A 14,554-nucleotide genomic window follows, 5' to 3' on the forward strand; every position below is an offset into this window, starting at 1 on the left:
CTCGTCCTCCCCCCGCGGCATGGCGGGCCGTCCGGCGGCGGCCCCCGCTGCAGGTGCGCCCGGGAGGGGGAAGCGAGGCCGGGCCGCCGCCGCGGGCGCAGCCCCGGTCGCCATGGCAGCCGCCTGAGCGGCGCCGCCGGGCCCGGGCGGCGCGGGCGGGGGGGGCGGCGGCGAGGGGCTGATGTCACGGGGCTGGCGCCGCGCAGTCCGGGCCGGCCCCGGGCGCGGGGCGGGGCGCGGGGGCGCGGGGGGGGATCGGCGCCCCCGGGGCGGCCGCGCTCCCGCCGCCGCTCCGCGCACCCAGCGCCGCCGCGGGCCGGCGCCGGCCGGGGGGACCCGCGGAGCGCAGCCACGGGTCCGCGATCCCGGGGGCGAAAGCGGCGCTTTGTGCGCGGCTTCGAGTGGCGGCGGTTCGGGGCTGGGAACCGACTGTAAAAGTCCCGGCTGAAAACTAAGGGGTGGACGCGCGGCTCCCGAGGCGCTCGGAGCTGCCTGGGACGGTCCTGGAAAAGCCCCCGAGGAGCAGCTCGCACGCAGTGCCCTCCCCGGTGGTTTCGGGCTCCTCCCGCCCCGCAGTGCCCGCCGGACAGCGGGACCGCCGCGGGTGCGACACCGCCCGTGGGGCCCGTGTCAGAGCGCAGGAGCTCCCGAAGCTAGCGAGCCGCTGCCAAAGCTTTCTGTGGTAAAGCAGCAGAATTGAGGGAATGCAGTGTTAGGGAAAGCCTCTCCAGCCGGTCTCCTGGCTGCTCGCGGGCTCTATTTGCGTGCAGAACGCGCACATGACAGTCATTTGATGACAGAGAAAATAGCCAGGTTAGGCTCTCCACACAACTTGCCGGTGTTCCAAAGAGCGTGCTAAGCCCTTGGTGTGGAAAACCGAGAGCAATAATACGGGGTCCTCTGCAGTGCCCGGCCGGCCGGTGCTGCTGCGCTGTCCAAGAACGACAAACAGTGATGGGAGAAGCATGAACATATTTACGTTGGCTATTATTACAACCAAACCACTCAACATTTCTTCTACTTTTGCCTTCATTAGACAGAAACGCAAGTATGTTGCAGGACCAAAACCTGTGGCCGCTGATCAAGTTCCACCACCAATCGGTATCTTACAGATGTAAGGGTTGAAGTCACCCTAAGTCGTGATTTTAAGTGAGTCGTTAATTGGCAGGGTGTTTTTATTATTATTTACTCTCTGTGACTGCACATGAACAGTGTACTTGCCTTCCTATCAGATTGAATGTCGAGATTCACTTTCACCCTTCGCGTTTCAAAACGCGTTGAATTGTGTTCCTGTCAGCCTCGGCACCGCCTCCAGTCCACCCCGGAGAAGAGCCCCGGGGCAAACACCCTGGTGTGACAGTCACCCAAGTGCCCTGTTAAGAGAATAACCAACCACCAGCTCAGGAATGCCACGTTAATTGGAAAAAAACCTGATGTGGCTCTTCGCAGCTTTGTCTCCAAGTGTCCGCAATGTTCCTCTCTCACAGCCCCGACCCCCTTCGTGTAGCTATGCAACAACCTCGCAGATAAATCCAGTATTTGTCTGCTTTTAATATTTATGATTGGCAGCACAGTCCTCACTGATTTTATGGATGTATGCGTTTACTACGGTTTTGTTTGCAATGACACTAACGCGCTTTGAGCATCTGTGTGGTTCTACTATTAAAAAATTGCTGCGATTTGTGCTGAATTTAATTTCTATTATTTGCGTCTATACGTTCATGCTTTTGTAAGTTGAACTTTCCTTAGGTAGTGTGTGGAATGGAAGGTGGAAGCTGTGTCCGTTTTGTTACACGGCCGGTAGCATAAGCAAAATATAGGAAAATACAATGGAACTAAACTTAAAAAAAAAATCAATGTCACTTCTCCAGCTCAACAAAATAGAAAAAACCCGAAAACTTTTTCCTCTGGAATGTTTCTGGAAGATGTTTCATTGGCTGCAACCAAAAGCTGCTAAAAGTACAGCGTGTAGTAAGCATTTGCATTTGTCACCAGAAACAATCTATGCATAATTAATGGCAGCACTGTGTCACGAGCACTGATAGGGCGCAGATGAGCAGCCTTTCAAGGGTAATACATGTAAATGCACTTCCAATATGCAGATTTGCTTAATGATCTCCAATTAATAGCATCATCTGAAGTAGCCCTGTTCTCAGGAAGCAGGGCGCTGGGAGTGACGCCTGCCTGGCTGCTGAGGTGCTCAATGTCCCAATGTCCCGTTCTCACTAGGACAGAAAGTTGCAGTGGGGTTTAAGGGCTTATTTTATCTTTGATCTTGGTTTATTTGATTCCTGCTTACAGCCGCGTCCTACAGCGCTGGCTGCAAACCCGGCCATTGACTTTCGCTGCCGTGTGCTGAGCGGGGACGCGCAGACCCAGCCGGGACGCTCCAATTCACGGTGACCTGGGGAAGCTCAGCCCTCGCCACCCCTCGCTGCAGCGGGACCTGCGCACCCCGCACTGCGCTCCTGGCGGGGCGCCGCCAGCGCCGCACACCGGGCCGAGCCCGCGCAGACACTGGGGACACCGGGGTGCGGAGGAGGGCAGGGAGCGGGCACGGACGGGGAGAGGACAGGAGGGGTGCCCGGGGGCACGGAGAGGTGTCTGAGAGCCCGAGGGGTGCCAGTGGGCACGAAAGGCTCTCTGAGGGCCGGAGGGGTGCCAGGGTACCTGGAGGGGTGCCCGAGGGCAGGAGGGGTGCCTGAGGGCCCGGCGGGAACGCGGCGCTGCCGCCCCAGACCCCGCGCGGGCCCGCGCAGCCCCGCACACTATTTACTCCCTCAGCTGTGCGCGCGGCCACGCCCCCCGCCGCCATTGGCTGTCCGGGCGGAAGGCCCCACCAGTGAGGGCGCCCCGCGGTGATGGACGTGCCGGCGGCCGCCAATGGCAGCGAGCGCGGGCCGGGCCCTGCGGCGGCCGCCGTATAAAAGCGGTCGCGCAGCGCTGGCCCTCAGTGCGAGCTCCGGCAGCGCCAGAGCGGCAGCAGAGCGTTCCTCAGGCTCCAGCCCGCACGCCAGAACCGCGCTCTCCTCCCGCCTGCCCTGCCAGCATGAAAGCCTTCAGCCCGGTGCGGTCCGTCAGGAAAACCGGCCTCTCGGAGCACAACCTGGGCATCTCCCGGAGCAAGACCCCCGTGGATGATCCCATGAGCCTGCTGTACAATATGAACGACTGCTACTCCAAGCTGAAGGAGCTGGTGCCCAGCATCCCGCAGAACAAGAAAGTGAGCAAGATGGAAATCTTGCAGCACGTCATCGACTACATCCTGGACCTGCAGATCGCCTTGGACTCGCACCCCAGCATCGTCAGCCTGCACCATCAGAGACCCGGGCAGAACCCTTCCTCCAGAACTCCTCTGACCACGCTCAACACAGACATCAGCATCCTCTCGCTACAGGTAAGCGCGTCCCCCGCTCGCCGCCGAGCCGCATCGGGAGCTGGGGCGGCGCTCCGTGTCCCCAGCGCGGGCGGGCGGCGGTGACAGCGGCCGCGGGGCGCTCCCTCTCCCGCCGCAGGAGCCGGGACGATCCGCTCCGGCCTCCCTGTGGGTGCTCGGCCACCTCGCCCTTACCCTGCTCTTGTTCTCTCGCAGGCGTCCGAGTTCCCCTCAGAGCTCATGTCAAGCGACAGCAAAGCACTTTGTGGCTGAATCAAACGGTGAGTGCAGTGCGCCTTTTCCCTAAACTTCGGGTAAAAACTGCCTGCCGGAGGAATGGGAGGCGTGATGGCCAGTGCTAAAAATAGGTCCTAAAAGTTGATTAGGAGATGCCTTTGTAATCAGTAAGAAATGAGACTAATAACTGAGTCTTGAGGTCCTAAGTGTGTGTGTGAGTCGCTAAGGTTCACCCAGCAGCACAGGCTCCTCTGATGCTGCTCGCTGCTTAATGCAAATTCTTATCTGTTCTTGGAGCCTTAACTTCCTGGGCCAAAGTGACTGATTAAGTCGGGAATCTTGGCACAATTCCTTGAATTCTGTGATGTGGGATTGTCTGCGTTATCAGTTAAATAAGTGACTGCTTTTAATCAAATAATTGCTCTAAGAGGCAGACTGGCGCCTCTGAGCATTGCGTTTACAGAGATCTAAATAAAGATTGGACTGAGAATCCTCTTTCTAGCCTTTCCCTGGAGTGTATGTTATTTTTATGTTCAATTTGTGCTCTTGAGAGCGAGTGTGTGAGCTTGTATGTGTTGCATCTGGACGCCAGGGTTTGCCCAATCTCTGAGTGTTTGGTTAAATGTTCAAACTGTGGCTTCCTCTCTGGCGCCAGTCTGTCCGGATCTCTGCCCTGTTAGCATTCTCCTAAATATGCCTCTTTTCAATCTCTTGCAGGTGTTCCACTGATGAGATTTTTTTTTTTCCTTTTGCACAAGAAAATGTCTACAGGATTTTTTTTCTTTTTTGAGGTGCTGAATTTATTTTTCAGCTGTATCTGGAGGGGAAAATCCACGTTCAAGTAAAAGGAACTTTTAAAATGAATAAAGAAGAAAAAATCAAGATTGATCTTTATCCCCACCCCATTTTTCAACTTGGACTGAACCTAGTTATTTATGAAGAGACTCTTAAATACCCTTTCCCTAGTTGGAAGGCTTCCTTTATATACTATTCCCAACGTGGGGAGCGAAACAAAAATCTCACAAGGAGTTGCCCATTTTAAAGCAGACTTTGCCTTTTTTTCCAAAGGTGGAGCGTGAGTACCGGAAGGATCCAGTGTTCAGTTTTTTAGGAAAGTCTGTGGTCAGAAATTACCTTTTTGACACAAACCTAGGACTGAATGCTGTGTATATATTTATATATAAATATATATATATGAGTGAAACCTTGTGAACTCTTTAATTAGAGTTTTCTTGTATAGTGGCAGAAATATACATTTCTGCAAAAAGTGTAATGATGTACTTAATCATGCTAAACTTTTTATAAAAGTTTAGTTGTAAACTTAACCCTTTTTATACAAAATAAATCAAGTGTGTTTATTGAACTGATTGCTTGCTTTATTCTTTGGGGACCAACTGTTGGCTTTGATTTGTGTTGTTTCTGTTGGTTTTTTTAATACTTATACATTGTTATGAATTTATCAAGTAAAAATTCAAATATGTAGAGACTATAAAGAATAAAATTACCTGAAGTGAATAATTCTTGTAACTTGGAAAATCTTATTTGAGTGTATATTGCAATCTTCTAAGTCATCTGCCTGTAAACAGTATCAAAGGAACGAGGGATGATACACAAGGGATGCTATTGACAAAAGTGCTTGGAAATGTACAAAAGCAGTTAATCCTGAGGCATTCCCATAGAGTATTGCCTTTTTTCTTCCCTCCCACCCCTCAGAATGATTCAGTTCGGGGTAGTAATGGCCCAGATCTGTTAATTTGTGCTTGGAATAATCACTCAGAATTAAGGGTTGTGGGTGGTTATTAGTGCCCCAACTATTAAATTTCTCTGGAAAGGCTTTGAATGTGAGAGTTGGTGATGCGTTAACATGGGATCTAAAATGATGAAGTGACTGTTGCCTTTCCTCACTGGAATTTTCATGCTTCCATGCAATATTTCAATGAAATGGGCTTTCTAATCAGTTGCAGCAGCTTCTCCATATGACTAAGATACTGAGAATTGACTTAAATCGCTGTTGTGTTACTGATTAAACTTTGGCTGCTCCTGCAGGGACTCTCTCCATAAGAATTAAATTAAGTTTGAAACAGGAATCTAAATTCCTGAAAGCCAGAAACGGTTTATTTCTTCTTTTTCTTTTGCCCTCAAAAGCGATGCAATATCCCTTATTATTCCAGGGACACTTACTGTACCCTCTGGAGCCACTGTTCATTAAATATGTGTAGTTGTCATAAGACAGTGGTTGTGGGAACTGTGCCTTATCAGATGACATTCTAATTTAAGCGCAGGCATAAACTTCCCTGAAATGAGAAGTTAAATTGTGGGTCCTACTTGGGGATTTAAGAGAGTCACTTGCAATAAGAAAGAAAGAAACTTCCCTGGTGCTTGGGGTGAGTTCAGCTCTGGCAGGCGCTGGGCCTGAGGGAGCGTTTGGGCTTTCTGTGCTCTGGGGACTCTTAGTGTGAAAGGCAGGAGCCTCACCTGGGGCCAGGAACACTTTCCCTGGCGAACAGGTGGGTGGGTGGTGCTCTGGGGCAGCAGCAGCTGCCTTTCCTTGCCCTTGACACCAAATCCATTCACGTAGGCTGGGAGAAAGCCAGCTCTGATCTCTTAATACTGACGCGGCCCTGCCCGAGCAGAAGCGCGCCCTCTCAGCGGATCAATGCAATCAGAAGACAAGAAGGGTTAGCAGAAGCTGGGACGGGCCGGGGGGTGGGGAGGGAAGGACACGGAGCTGATCTGCATCTCCCGTGCCCAGCCCGCAGGGATTAGGGAAAGCTCCGTGCGGCGCACACCGCCTGTGCCTCCTGTGGCCGAACCTCGCTACTGTCCCGGCGCCCGGAGCGCAGGGCTTGTTCCAGCTCCGTGCGATCAGCGTTTAACCCTGACAGCCCAGCAGTGAAATACTTCACCACCGCAAATCAGCACGCCTCAGTCCCCGAAATGCTCTTTTTCCTGTGTGTGTTTTACCCAACTCTTAACAGCAGCACATTCGGGGTTGTAATCAGAGTATTGAGTTCTTCCAAGCCAGTAACAATCCAATGCAGTCGCCACCAAATTTCACTGTCAAAACTACTTTTTTACCCTGCTGCTCATTTTGGGGCGAAACAACAGTAAGTCACTTTAAACCCTCAGTTCATATTATAAAATTAAAGAGCTGCAATGGTCAGATCACTGTAATTATTTTAAGATCAACCCCTTTAGAAACTACGGCGTTTACACTTTGATATTTTTAAGCTACAGGATGATTAACACACTTGTAGAATGAAACCGATTTTCCTTATCATGCACAGCCAAAATAGAAATTCACAATTTACAAGGCGTGGGGAGCTGAGCAGGAAAACAAACAAACATGTTTTTAAAAATGTAAATTAAGAAAGGAAAACATTTCTCCTCTTTCAGAATTAACTAATTCCTCGACTTGACAATGCAATCCTACAATCAGAACTGGGGGCTTAAACTAGATCCTCGCTTAGAGATTCGCTCATTGTTTCTGTTCTTAAGATTTTGTCATTTAAAGGTAAACAGCAAGGTCAAAGCTGAGTGCCCAACATTATTAATTCTTAACAGTAATTCTTTAAGTTTCCTTGAAGGTGTGGGATCACTTTATTCCATACTATTGTCATTGTCCCTCCAGAACGCATCAGAAAAATCTGACATTTTCACCACTTTCCCTGGCCCATTTACTGTCGCTGCACACAGCTGTTGCCCGTAGTCCTGTTAAATGAGTAGCTCAACACAACAGATCAAGACGACCTGCAGTCAAGTGTGTGAGAGCAAAATAGTTTTAGTGGCGATCATATTTAAACTCTGCAATTTGTTTTTGAGTAGGCTATGCATGAAAGTTGCAAATACACCTATAGACAACTACACACGGGGGTGGGGGGATAACAGAGATACAGGAGGATTCTCTCATCCAGAAGAGAGGTTTCCAAGCCTGGCCTTTCTTGCGTATCGCCCTTAATAACACATGGCCCAGCTCCCAGTGTTATCCCGGTCAGAAATCGGCAGGCTCACACCCACGGGCGCTAGGAGTCCCTCCGGCCCGTCTCCAGGTAAGGGAAACGCAGAGAGCGGTGAGTTTGTTTACTCACCCCCGGGCAAACAGCATTGTGTCTATCGCACCGAAACCGTTCGGGAGCCACTTGCAGAAGCGGTGCCAATATTTTGACAAAGCCGTGCCCGAGGGCGCTGCCTGGGAGCGCGGGCAGGGCGCACCTTGTGCCGGGCGGGCGGTGCGTGGAGGGCCAGTGCCACCCTCCGGGCCGGCCGCGCACCGCACCGCGCTCCCGCGGCAGCGCCGGCCCTCCCGGCCCGCCCCGGCCGCAGCTGCTGCGAGAGCGAGAGCGAGAGCGCGGCTCCCGGGGCTGGGACCGCATTCCCGGCCAGGGACACGGCTTGGAAACACCTGCGGAGAACGCTGCTTTGAAACAACAAATACTCTGCTCGTCGCGCAGTGAGAAAGGCAGCATTTGATACAACTAATTTGTGTTTGACTCTGGAAAGTAAAACATGTTCTCTAAACAGTCGTGTGTGTGTTAAGGATTCTTCCACAGAACACTTTGCAGTCTGGATCGATTAATGCAATATGGGAAAAAGATAAAATTATGATTTGCTAATGGGAATTAGCTGTGGGTAAGAATCTCTTCCTGTGCTTACCACTGCCCTCGCTTACTTACAAGGAATGATTTACACAGCTTTTACTGGAAGCTGTAAAAAAGAAGGATAGCAGAATGCAACTGTTGCATGGCAAAAGAAAACACGGGCATTGAATTTTGTACAGAAAAAGGTTTTCATAAATGCACTCTGTAAAACTACTATTTTGCAAAAGGATCAGTATTTCTGATTCTGTAAATGAAAGTGTTGGATCTTTGAAATCAGATTTGTTTTAACTGCATTACCATATTCCTCTCTAGAACAGCCATTAAGTTATCATAATTCTGAAGTGTAGGAGTCAAATGCAAACAGTGTTGCAATAAAACAAGCTGATATTGCAACAGCCACTGATTGTGTGAGCCACTAGCTAAGATAAATTGAAGGAGAAAGCAAAGGACAAAACAAACAAATGCAATTACTTTTGGAGTCACTCATGATAACTGAGAAGAATTTATATTTCAGTTGATTGCTTGTCTTAAAAAAAATATTTTAAAAGGGCAGTCACTGCACTGGGCAAGAACTATAAATAGGGGCAAACTGAGAAAAATTCATTGCACAGGAAGCGCTGCAGTGGACTTACTGCTGTTAGCTGCTCTAGAAGACAGCACTTTACTTTCTATTTCACCAGAACACAATGAATGGACAGATAAAATGACATTATGTGAAGCAACAAGGCCTATCCAGATTTCAAACAATTAAACTAACTGCATTACTTACCAAAAAGAGTATGTTTCTATAATTTCTAGTATCACCACAAATAACACCCTGTCTGTGACTAACAGTTTTATGAATAGATAAGGTATTTCCCCTTAAAACCAAGAGCCTGAAACAGCTCTTAAGTTTTACTACTGATGGCAGAACTTCAAAAGCTCACACACAGTTGTTTGTGGGGTATTTTTTTTCCCTTCTCTTTATAGGAACTGGACTGTAAACCTGCTGAATTTCTCCTTCATTTGGAAAAGAACAAATTATTCGGATACTTACCATCTTGCATCTGAGCAGACACAGGACCAGCAGTATTGCCTCACTGAAGCCCACCTCTTGATAACAGCTGCAGTATCTGATGCTGATGGATGAGTGCAAGATCAGCTTTGGGTGGTACTTCCTCCATGTAATCTCAGCATCTCACATGCTCCTAGAACAGCTTTCCTCATATTTTTTGGCATGGAGGTTCACTTTGATGCACTGTTTCTCAATACAGAACTTGCATATCCTATTGGAGTTACACCTGTCACATTATTTTTCTCTTGTCCTGAGAGGAGACATAGTGCTCTGAAGGGGGAGAGAGAGCCAGGAAGAAAAAAAAGGAGGACAGAAGTAACATAAGACTAAGTATTTCCTGCTCATTAGACTGTAAAAGATCAAAGCAGTGTATCTGTCCTTTAAAAAACAATGAGGTTGGAGTTGTGTTTTCAGTCTTGTGGAAGTTCCTTTCACCTGGAGTAGAGAGCCCAGCCTCCATCCCAGATGGACCCTCTCACTCAGGCACCCCACAGAACTGAGCTGGGTTGGCCACACTGGATACCAGCACCCCAGGGAAATTCAGTGTCTTGGAAAACCTCTAAGAGTGTCCTTCAGCCATATTTTCTGTCAGCCTCATTGCCCATCCACAAGCTCTTTGTGACCTTTTAGAAATCTGTGCAGTATTTGAAGAGAAGGAATGTGATAACAGTCTACTGTAAACCAATGTGGAGAGCAGAGAATAGAGAACTGGTGCTCCACACCAGATGCTGCTGCTGCTGAGATTTCTGCCTTGTTCAGACCAGTAGCTTCACACCCAGCTGTAACACGTAATGCCTCTAGAAAAGACAGGCTCACACAGCAGCAGAAAGACACACAGACACCTCAGTGGAACTGGGAGGAAATGTTTCTCATGGGCATTGCTATGCAGGAGGTTAACTACTAGAGATTCTTATTTTCCATTCATTAGGGTAGAAGAGGTTTGCTTCAAGAACAAGAGTAAACAAAACAAAACAAAAAAACCCACAAAAAATAAACCAAAAACCCAAACAAACAAAAAACACCCCAAAACCCAAAAATAAAAACAGACCAAGAATATGAACATGTAAATATTTTTTAAAGTTCAGATTCAGTGTCCACATAAGTTAATATACAGGAATAAAGTGATAGGAAGGCAATTTCAGGAAGACTGGTCAAGCTACATAGCTACATTTTACAACTTATTGGAAAAATATCTATCTTCCCAGTGCTTTTGTATTTCTCCCCATAAATACATGAGAATACAGTGCCACTGCTAGGGGTTTGCCTCTTTGAGTTTAAAAGGCTTGTGTAAAATGCATTAAGTAAATCTCCCATTAGTACTTTACAAAAGATGTAACAGTTAGAAGGCTGAGTAAATCACATGCCAGATCCATAAACTCAGTCCAGCTCTTGTTAGAAAGCTGCTTTACAGCACATAGATATTTTCACCCAGCAGATAGGAAGGTGCTACACATGTGGACACATTTTTTACTAATCTTTACTAATTCCCATTTTGCTCTCATTATCACAATGTTGCACTTACTACTCTTTCAGAAAAAGCTGGAAGTGTTGGTTGGACCTCATCCTGTAGGTATCAAGACATCACAATACCTGTAAAACTAAATTCTAAATTCCACTGTAAATCTGATTCTTTGTCACTCAAATGTTAAAAGTTCCCTGGAGATTTAATTTTTTTACTGAATTACTTTAATTCATCCACCAATCTAAGTTTAAAAGTTTAATTTGGAAGATAAAGCTATGCTTAGAGTTAAAAAGGGTAGATATTTGGACCCTTGTAGTAAACATAAAAACTGTGTTATGTACACACCACATCCAACATGCAACTAGCAGTTTTTTGATAGCATGAAAACAATTCTCATAATCTGAATATCTGACACAGAGTGTCACTAATATTTAATGGTACGTTGTTTTTTGGCAGTTTTGAATACTTACTTTTATTTTTATTTCTATTTTACAAGGCTTTGAGGTAAGCAGCATTTTCAGAAAAGATAAAAGTAAGGTGGCTGAACAGTACTTGTAAGGGAAAAGAGAGAACTTCTGGAGAGACATCCAAAGGCAGAAACTTCATGGACTATGGCAGTCCTGAAGGAAGCAGATTTCTTAGTTATGAGCCTAAAAATAACCAAAATTTTTCAAATAGAAGAAGAAACTCAGAAGCCAGGCATCAGAGTGAGAAAACAAAGCAGGTACTTCAGAATTTATTGGTTTTCCACTGAAAAATATGATGTGACAACACCCTGCCACAAAACAATGGAAATGTGACTACAAGTGGAAGAATGAGACAAGAAGGATATGCGGAACAAAAAGAGTAAGTGATATCATGTACACACACACACAAGAAAATTCTGAAGAAAATTATTGTGCCAGAGGAAGGGAGGAAAAGTAGGTTTTATGCAAGGAATCACAGGTAATGAAGACATTACACAAATACACAAAGAATGAGGTAAAAAAGTAGTGTCCTTGTAAGAAAGAGGCAGAACAGAAAAAAGTGTATTTGCAGTGTAGAAAGCGAAAGCAATCACAAATTCTACAAGAAAGAAAGCAGATTTTGAGAACAAAAGTATGTAAAACTTGTGAACTCAGGAAGGGGGTGGACAGATTTATTCTTTATCCTCTCTGAAGAGTTTTAAGAGAGAGCTAAAAATCCCTCTCCTAATTCCACAGTATTTACAAATATAAAATGCTAGTTCCAGCCAGCCTTGCTCCTCAATCAGAATATAAATTACTTCTTTCTTTTTTTTTTTTTCCATTTTAGATATTATTCACACTGCATAACCTATGGGAAATAAAGAATTTTAGTCCTTGATAACTATACCTCCCATAACAGACTAAATTTAACATTTTCTAGGGAAAAATAAGATAATTAGCTGTAAAAGTATTTCTTTAAAACTTCCTTTTGCAGGTTCAATTGCTAAGAAAATTATGAATGAATCACCTTCAGTAACACAATTCCTGCCAAGCATAAAGTAACAATAAAATATTATCATAGGAAGCGTGTAATTCACTAAAAGCAGGGAGAACAAAAAAGTAGGTCAGCTTTGAGAACTTATTTTAGATTCCATGTTGGGGTTTATTAGTTAGTGTTATTTCTTATTAAATCCTGTGTATGTATAACATTTATAACCTCACATATGATTTCAAGGGGTTACCAATAAATGTGTAAATAAGAAATAAGGAGCATTTTTTTAATATTGTTTACATTAGGAATAGAAAGTAGGGGTTTCACCTTCAGAACTATATGCAGCAAAGGATAAAAAGGACTATGATTATGTCAAAAAAAATACACATGGTGAACAGGGTAAATGACCGAGAAAAGGAGGACTGACACTAAATTCAAGAGTTCTGTGATTTAAATTTCTTCATCAATCAGATTTTCCAATGAAAGTCATTCACTAGGAAACAAAAACATCAGGTCCTTTTGATATAAAAGTTTCAGGCTTAAAAAGGAAAAACAGCTCTGTAAGTGCAAACTTTGAGGTCATTAATTAATGGAGTACCTCAAAGGTTAGAAAGGAAGTGGATGTTGTCCTGGGGTGATCCAGCATTTTTCCAATCCTGAAAAATGTAACCTCTGTAGTACAAGTGGGAAGCATGACTGCAGTATGTGAGCAAGACCTAAGCAAACTTTCCTTCTCTTAGGTTGGGTACCAACACCAAAGACTCTCCAGTACAGACATCAGTGTAGAAAACAGCCATGGAGAATACACATGGCTGTACTGGCACCTATATCTTTGCAAGCTGACTGCTCCTGATGCTTCAAACAGCTTTTTCAGTCATCCTCATCATCTGCATGAGCTGACCTAAAGGCTTCACACTGAAACACAGACATATCCAAGAACAAATGCCTAAGGGCTTCAGGAGGTATACTTGGAATTATTATGTGACATAATCAATTATGGATATCTTCCTTATCTTTGAGACAGTGTCACATGGGACCTAAAGGTAAATGTAAGGTAGCTGTGTGGCAATTTGATGTAATCATCACAGAAAAAGGTCTCAAAAGAAGCACACTTCCAAAAAGATCTTCAGAGATAGATGCCTCTAAGCAACTGAATGTTTTGCTGAAGAGATATTTATAGACATTCTTCTATTTTCTGGAGAGAAAAAAAAAAGAGCTTTATAAATGTAATCAGTTTCAAGTTTTAGAAGTATTAGTTTACTATCTCTTAGTCTCTGAACTATTGCTGATATGTACTTTTAATTTTTTTGATCAACTGATGGCTTCCACAGCTTTCTTAAGCACTTAATTACAAGTCAGGAAAGAAAGTTAATTTAATTAGATTCTTATAGAGTTGGTGAATGATTTAAGGTGTCCACGAAAACACATATAAGCCACAACAACTTCTTACCTTTCCCTTCAAAGTTCTGGCATTTAAGCAGCTCAAACCAGTAATTCATCAGCTGTTGAAGGTGATGAAACAGGGCTTCACTGATGTGGGGGGAAATACGATCTTGTGGTTAAGACTTTGAACTGGGAGCTATAAGACATAGCTCTTAGCCCAAATTTCCCACAGACTTTGTATGCGACCTCTGCAAGTCATTTCACTCCTTCATGCTTCTAACCATCTGTAAAAATGGAAAATATCATTCTCCCTCTCAGGAATTCTTATGAACTAGCATGTCTCATGCTGGGCTACCTTTGTAATACTACCAATGGGAGCATCTTGGGCACTAAAGCTGGTCATTTATCATGTGAAATTGTAGCTGCCACACACTCGAACACTTGTCAGTCAGGACTTGGGAGTTACATGGCCCAGAAGCTCTCCCAGAGTAGCATTATGTTTTACAGAGTATCAGTATCAATATCAACAGGAGAGGTTCCATTCCAATAGGCCAAAGAATGGTCCTCATCCTGTTGGAAGCATTAAGGTAGGTTCGAGCCCTGGGCTTGTTTAAATCACTAAGAAAAAAGAGCCAGGGAGAAATCATAAACACTGGGCAGCCACAGATCTCTGGGTGAAGTAAAAGCAGTTTCTTTGGCCTGAATGCAAATCAGGTAACAGGATTTTATGTCAGGATTTTATGTCAAGAACTTCATTTCTTCCAAGAACCATACATTTAATTATCAGTGTTAGTAACATTGTAACATGAATGCAAAGACCCAACGTGACAGTAGGCTGGGCACAAGGTCACTGTGCAAAACACAAGAGTCATACTTGTGACTGCAAGTCTGGCCATCAAGTGCATGAATGAGGAGCTGTTAGTCTGATATGCAAAATATCCTGGTTTGTTCCTCCATTTGATCTGGCAGCCACTGTATCCCATACAACTGGAACAGTCTGGGTTATT

The 14,554-nt window shown here is 45.5% G+C and overlaps 1 protein-coding gene across 1 annotated transcript; it reads left to right on the forward strand.

Annotated features, from left to right (window-relative positions):
- The first annotated feature begins 2,965 nt into the window (after window positions 1-2,965).
- Window positions 2,966-4,976, forward strand: ID2 (inhibitor of DNA binding 2). The gene is made up of 3 exons (XM_063150806.1): window positions 2,966-3,397; window positions 3,593-3,657; window positions 4,331-4,976. The coding sequence occupies exons 1-2, from the start codon at window positions 3,050-3,052 to the stop codon at window positions 3,647-3,649; spliced, it is 405 nt and encodes a 134-aa protein (XP_063006876.1). The 5' UTR covers window positions 2,966-3,049; the 3' UTR covers window positions 3,650-3,657; window positions 4,331-4,976.
- Window positions 4,977-14,554: the final 9,578 nt, after the last annotated feature.

Source organism: Melospiza melodia, chromosome 3 (assembly GCF_035770615.1).
Source record: "Melospiza melodia melodia isolate bMelMel2 chromosome 3, bMelMel2.pri, whole genome shotgun sequence".
NCBI classification, from domain to species: domain Eukaryota; kingdom Metazoa; phylum Chordata; class Aves; order Passeriformes; family Passerellidae; genus Melospiza; species Melospiza melodia.